Raw genomic sequence first — 6,208 nt, forward strand, 5'->3', positions numbered from 1 at the left:
CGGCACTTTCCACAGAGACGAGGACCCGCCTCCCGTTATCAGCGACACCCCCCCACCCGCCCCAGTGGGCCAGCCCGCAGCCGTTAAGTATCGGCGGGAGGCGGGAATGCCCACCTGGGAGGCTTAAAGGGGTGAAGGGCCGGTCTCGTGAGGAATCTGCGACTGGGAATGAACAGGCCGGGCGTCGTGAGAGGGACTTGGAGCTCCGCCTCGGGATCCGGGTGCTGGGAAGGGACTTCGGGACAGGCTCCCCTTGCGCTACCGGGGTAAATCGGGGGCCCGGCGGAGAGGGAGGTGTGGACGCGTAGCCGCGCCGCCAAACATACTTATATCCTGCGCTTTCAGTCTTCCGCCAAGCGCAGCCCCCTCTCCCGCTTCCGTCCTCCCTGGAAGAGACCCCCTTGCGCCCCCCCCCGTCTTCTCCCCGCTTCTCTAGGGAGGAACTTGTAGTCCACCACAGGGCCGGAATAAGGTTTGATGAGGCCCTAAGCTACTGAAGGTAATGGGGCCCTTTATATGTCCAGCTGTCCTTTGTCAACAACAAATTGCCGCTGTTTTTTGTGTTGAATACTGTATATACTATATGGTAATTTATGGACCTAATAGGTATCTAAAGCCGTTTGCACATAACAAATAGGAGCCTACACAACACAAAATACTGTTGCTGTATGTAGGTTTTATTTTATTGGTTCTTTATCTTATATTTTGGAAATGTACATCCATTTTTCCCCCTTTAAATTTTTTGGGGACCCCCAAGAGAGTGGAGCCCTAAGCTATAACTTGTTTAGCTTATACGTAAATCCGGCACTGGTCCACCAGATGGTGTTGCACTACCGTTGCCACCATTGGCCATGCTGGCCGGTGCTGATGGGGAGAGTTGGAGCGGGTGAGATTTCCCACAACTACTGTTGGGTTACCCTGTTGCATGTTCCGCTTTCACAGCATCCTCCAATAAGGCAAATTCATGCCCCTTAGCTCGTCCTTCTAGAATCACAGAGACCTGCCTGCTTTTCAGCTTTCTTTTGCAGTTCCTGCTTCATCACGTGCCCTTCACTTCCCACCACAAACAGCTTAATGCCTCGTTGCCATTCTTCTCCCTCTCTTGCACCCCTTCACCTTCCATCATTCATGCTTTGGGTCCTTTAGGAAAGTCATTCCTGGTGGCTCCACCAAGAAGCATGAATGAAACCTTGAAAGTGACACATGAGAACCCAGCTGGATTAGACCACAGGCCCATTTGATTCTGTATTGTGCTCTCACACAGTGACTAACCAGATACCTGGAGATGGCCTCCTTCTTTGGGTGCACTATATTCTTCAAACATAGTCTTGAGTGTCAGACGTGTATTTTGCTGCACAAAGGTTATTGCATGTTTTTGTAGACATACTCATATAGATGTGTCTCATGTATGTTAAAAGACAAAACATTGCATTCTCAGACATTGATAATGATGCTACATTTCCTCCTAAATCTATTTATCTCAAAATGATGATAGGGATATTAATGAGATATCAGTTACAACTGTTAATTGTGGGCTTAACAACTAGCTGCTAAATAATTTTTTAAGTAGACGTATTGCCTCAGCTGTTACTGAGACAAAATAATATATTACACATATGTCAGTTGCAACTACTTTTGTATTCATCGCTGGAAAAAGAAAAGCATTTATCTTTTAGTCCCTTGGCTGGAATCTACACACATTTAGAAAACACTATGAAAATGCTTTTTTTTTAAAAAAGTTTTAATAATAATAATAATTTATTATTTATACCCCGCCCATCTGGCTGAGTTTCCCCAGCCACTCTGGGCGGCTCCCAATCAAGTGTTAAAAACAGTACAGCATTAAATATTAAAAACTTCCCTGAACAGGGAATGTATTTTTGAAAAATACATTGAATTTGGCATCGCTCACTGTCGCCATCTAGTGTCACATTTGTATATTGCACTCTACCAACACATTAAAAATGTTTTATTTGCAGTTGTGTAGCTGAGTCTTGGGACGCGGGTGGCGCTGTGGGTAAAAGCCTCAGCGCCTAGGGCTTGCCGATCGAAAGGTCGGCGGTTTGAATCCCCGCGGCGGGGTGCGCTCCTGCTGCTCGGTCCCAGCGCCTGCCAACCTAGCAGTTCGAAAGCACCCCCGGGTGCAAGTAGATAAATAGGTACCGCTTACTAGCGGGAAGGTAAACAGCGTTCCGTGTGCTGCGCTGGCTCGCCAGATGCAGCTTGTCACGCTGGCCACGTGACCCGGAAGTGTCCCCGGACAGCGCTGGCCCCCGGCCTATAGATGTGAGATGGGCGCACAAACCCCAGAGTCTGTCAAGACTGGCCCGCTCGGGCAGGGGTACCTTTACCTTTACCTTTAGCTGAGTCTTAGTAGCAGAGTCTGTTTGTATGCTGACATGTCTTCTGAGTTGGTTTATTGACGTAGGTAATACCTGCCTTGTTTTTGACAACTTGCCTGGTACTCATGGGTGACCAGGAAATTCATGTAGGTGCATGAACAGGTTGGGGGAGGAGGAGTGGGTTACTCGGTCTCTTTTCTGCCAGTCCACTTGGTTTCTCTGCTAGCCAGACAGGAAGGAAAGCCTATTCCTTCATAACCACCAAATAGGCTAGTGAAGGATGAGCAGATATACCCTTCCTTCCTACATGCCCTTTCACTTAGCAAGCTGGTTTAAAAAAGCTGCCTTCTAAGAGTCTAGTAGCTTGCATTTTCATGTTGGCCACAGAAGAGGGGACTTTCCCTCCTCCATGGCCACCATGGCAACACAGACTTTGGCTTCTTAGTAAGCTGTGGTGGTGAGCTAATTACTTTTGTGGGTCTTATTTTCAATGATGGCTAATACTAGGTAATCCCTCAGTTGTTTGGGGGAATTCACACCTTTGGTATCAGATGTTCATAGAGGAATCAGACCAGATTCAATCCATTGGTTTTTGGTTGTTATTATTATTAAATTGTTAATCTTGTGAGTGCACAATAACACAACTATTATGAGAGAGGGGATGACAATCAAGCATTGTCCACACATTCAGAGGGACAGAATGTTATGTTTATGTAATGCAATGCATGGGTATATGAAGAGGGAGAAATGGTTATTACATACAGGAATGAGGAGATAATGCAAACTATTTATTAACATTTTGGCTCTTTCCAGCAATGGACTCCAACTGAGAACAGAAAAATTCTCTTGTAGAGATACCACCCTAAACTTATAGGCTATATCTGATACCAAAGTGTCCCTTATATTGCTATTTAATTAGACACCTACCTAACTCCTTTGTATTATAACTACTGGGAGTCACTGGTAGACATTAAAAAACAGGATACAAGAAATACAGTATTACTTTGTTGAAACTTTGATTTTGCAAGATTGGAACTCCTTGGTTCTCAAGACAGCTCCTTGCCACTAGAATATGACTGACTTGCTTAACAATGGAAAAGAGTGGTTGGGTGAAGCATCCCTGTTTATATAACTTGTTCTTCTTAGGCACATAGTTTCAGTACATTTATCAACTCCAGTTGTTCCAGAATTCTAGATTGTGTGTGCACTTGGACAAACAGAAAAAATATCCTTGAGGGACAGCACAGCTTATTAACAAGCATTAGAACAAAGCAACTCTTTGTTTTTCAGTGCTGCACGTTTCTAAAAATATCACCAGCTTAAGTTTTGCCAATTCACACCCTCATGCCTCATACAGCCAATTAATTTTAATGCAGTAACACATAAAGAAAGAAATTTTCCTAGTCTTGTTTAACCGGTTCAGAGAGAGAATGTAAACATAACACTAATTTATTGTGAAATATGTACTCAACAGTTCCAATTTTGCGTATGACCCAAGGTCAGTACTAATTGTGCATTCTTGCTTTCTCAAGAATGTCCCATGACCCTGTGTGAAATTATATACAGCTCCAAAAAAAATTCCACTGGAAATTTCCCAGAACTACGACCATGATTCATTGGCTCTTTCATTGAAATTAATAGCAGAATCCCATGGAGATAATATTGTCAGCTTTTCTGGTAGAATGTTATCTGGTAGGATTCAGCCACATTAATAGGACTGTGGGAAAGTTTTCTATATTTCTTTTCCTTGTGTTCTCAGTTGTATGATCTGGTCTCATAGCAATTAGTGTAAATGCCAAGTTAAATTAAAGTGTACATTTGTAAACTAATTTCAAAACCCTGTTTACTTAAGCCAATAGGTTTGTTTGTGTGTAATTAGTATGAAATTGACAGTAGAGTCAAGTAGGCTGTTAGGATCCATGTCCTCAATTTTCCTTTTTTTTGGCTCCAATGTAGGTGAGTAGAGAGAAGAAAGATCAACCCATCATGGCTGTTCCCATAGCCATTCTTGATTGTGATCTCTTGCTATATGGTCGTGGGCATCGAACACTTGATCGTTTCAAGCTGGAGGATGTGACTGATGAATATCTGGTGTCTATGTATGGCTTCCCACGTCACTTCATTTACTATCTGGTGGATCTTCTGGGTGCCAGCCTTTCTCGTCCTACACAACGATCAAGGGCCATTAGCCCAGAGACGCAAATTCTTGCTGCATTAGGTTTTTACACTTCTGGTTCTTTCCAGACTCGCATGGGAGATGCCATTGGCATCAGCCAGGCCTCTATGAGCCGTTGTGTTGCCAATGTTACTGAGGCCCTGGTGGAGAGGGCATCTCAGTTCATTCATTTCCCAGATGATGAAGTGTCGGTGCAGCATCTGAAAGATGACTTTTATGGGCTGGCAGGTATGCCAGGGGTACTAGGACTAGTTGATTGCAACCATGTCACAATAAAGGCACCCAGTGCTGAGGACTTGTCATATGTGAATAGAAAGGGCCTTCATTCTTTAAACTGCCTGCTGGTTTGTGACGCCAGGGGAATGCTACTGAGTGCGGAAACACACTGGCCAGGCAGCTTGCAGGACTGTGCTGTGCTGCAGCAGTCAGCCCTCAGGAACCAGTTTGAAGCTGGCATGCACAAAGATGGCTGGCTACTTGGTAAGTTCTTTCTCATGACTGGCATCTTTGAAAGTCTATTTTGGTGGAATTTCTGTTTGGTTCTGTGACATGCCACATAACAGTTATGTGTCAAAACTGCAGATTTTACAGTTCTCCCTCTATAAAGAGAAATCAAACAAAGGTAGCATGAAACAGAATAATAGGGTAGCATAAAACATAGAATCAGAGTTGGAAGGGACCCCAAGGGTCTTCTAGTCCAACCCCTTGCAATGCAGGAACCTCCGCGGAAGCATCAGTGACAGATGGCCATCCAACCTTTGATTAAAAACCTTCAAGGAAGGAGAGTCCACCACCTCTCGTGGTCAACAGCTCTTACTGAATCTCCTTTCTTGCAACTTGAAGCCATTGGTTCGAGTCCTACCCTCCAGAGCAGGAGAAAACAAGCATGCTCCCTGCTCCATGTGACAGGCCTTAAGATGGCTATCATATCTCCTCTCAGTCTCCTCTTTTCCAGGCTAAACATACCCAGCTCCTTCAGGCACTCATAAGGCTTAGTTTCCAGACCCTTGATCATCTTGGTTGCCCTCCTGGCTTCATACACATATCTGGCTTCATATAGATGCCTGGTTTTATTATCAGATGATGGAATTATTTGCACTCTCCTGTCCCTGTTTGGTTTGTGATCTTTCTTTTTCTTTTGACAGGTGATAGTTCATTCTTTCTTCGCACTTGGCTAATGACCCCTCTGCATATTCCTGAAACGCCTGCAGAGTGCCGGTATAACATGGCACATTCAGCCACTCACAATGTCATTGAACGTACATTCAGGACAATTCGGTCCCACTTCCGTTGTCTGGATGGGTCAAAGGGCACGTTGCAGTATTCTCCCGAGAAGGCCAGCCACATCATTCTGGCTTGCTGCGTGCTTCATAACATTTCTCTAGAGCATGGACTGGATGTGTGGTCTTCCCAAACGATGGGACAGATGGAACAGCCAGAGGAAGAATATGAACATATGGAATCACTTGACTCTGAAGCTGATCGAGTTCGTCAGGAATTATTACTCACTCATTTTAGCTAACATTACAAGACATACTAAGTTGGACATATTAAAAGACATGCAAACAGTTATGATAGATCCTGATTTCCCTCTTACATTCAGCAAGAGAAATAAATGGGGATGCAACTATTGAAATTGAAATTTTGTGTTTTTATAATATTTTGCATTTACTATTTTGGTTTCATTGTG

At 44.2% G+C, this 6,208-nt stretch overlaps 1 protein-coding gene across 3 annotated transcripts; it reads left to right on the top strand.

Annotated features, from left to right (window-relative positions):
- The first annotated feature begins 138 nt into the window (after positions 1 to 138).
- HARBI1 (harbinger transposase derived 1) lies at positions 139 to 6,208 on the top strand. 3 transcript variants are annotated; one of them, XM_082226552.1, is made up of 3 exons: positions 139 to 266; positions 4,299 to 4,998; positions 5,664 to 6,208. In XM_082226552.1, exons 2-3 carry the CDS (start codon positions 4,329 to 4,331, stop codon positions 6,038 to 6,040), a joined length of 1,047 nt encoding a protein of 348 aa, XP_082082678.1. In that variant the 5' UTR covers positions 139 to 266; positions 4,299 to 4,328; the 3' UTR covers positions 6,041 to 6,208. The 3 variants fall into 3 exon arrangements, with proteins under 3 accessions (XP_082082678.1, XP_082082679.1, XP_082082677.1); XM_082226553.1 differs by having other exon boundaries at positions 166 to 294; XM_082226551.1 differs by having other exon boundaries at positions 188 to 499.

The sequence above is a fragment of the Podarcis vaucheri genome (assembly GCF_965113315.1).
Source record: "Podarcis vaucheri genome assembly, chromosome: 1".
NCBI lineage: Eukaryota > Metazoa > Chordata > Lepidosauria > Squamata > Lacertidae > Podarcis > Podarcis vaucheri.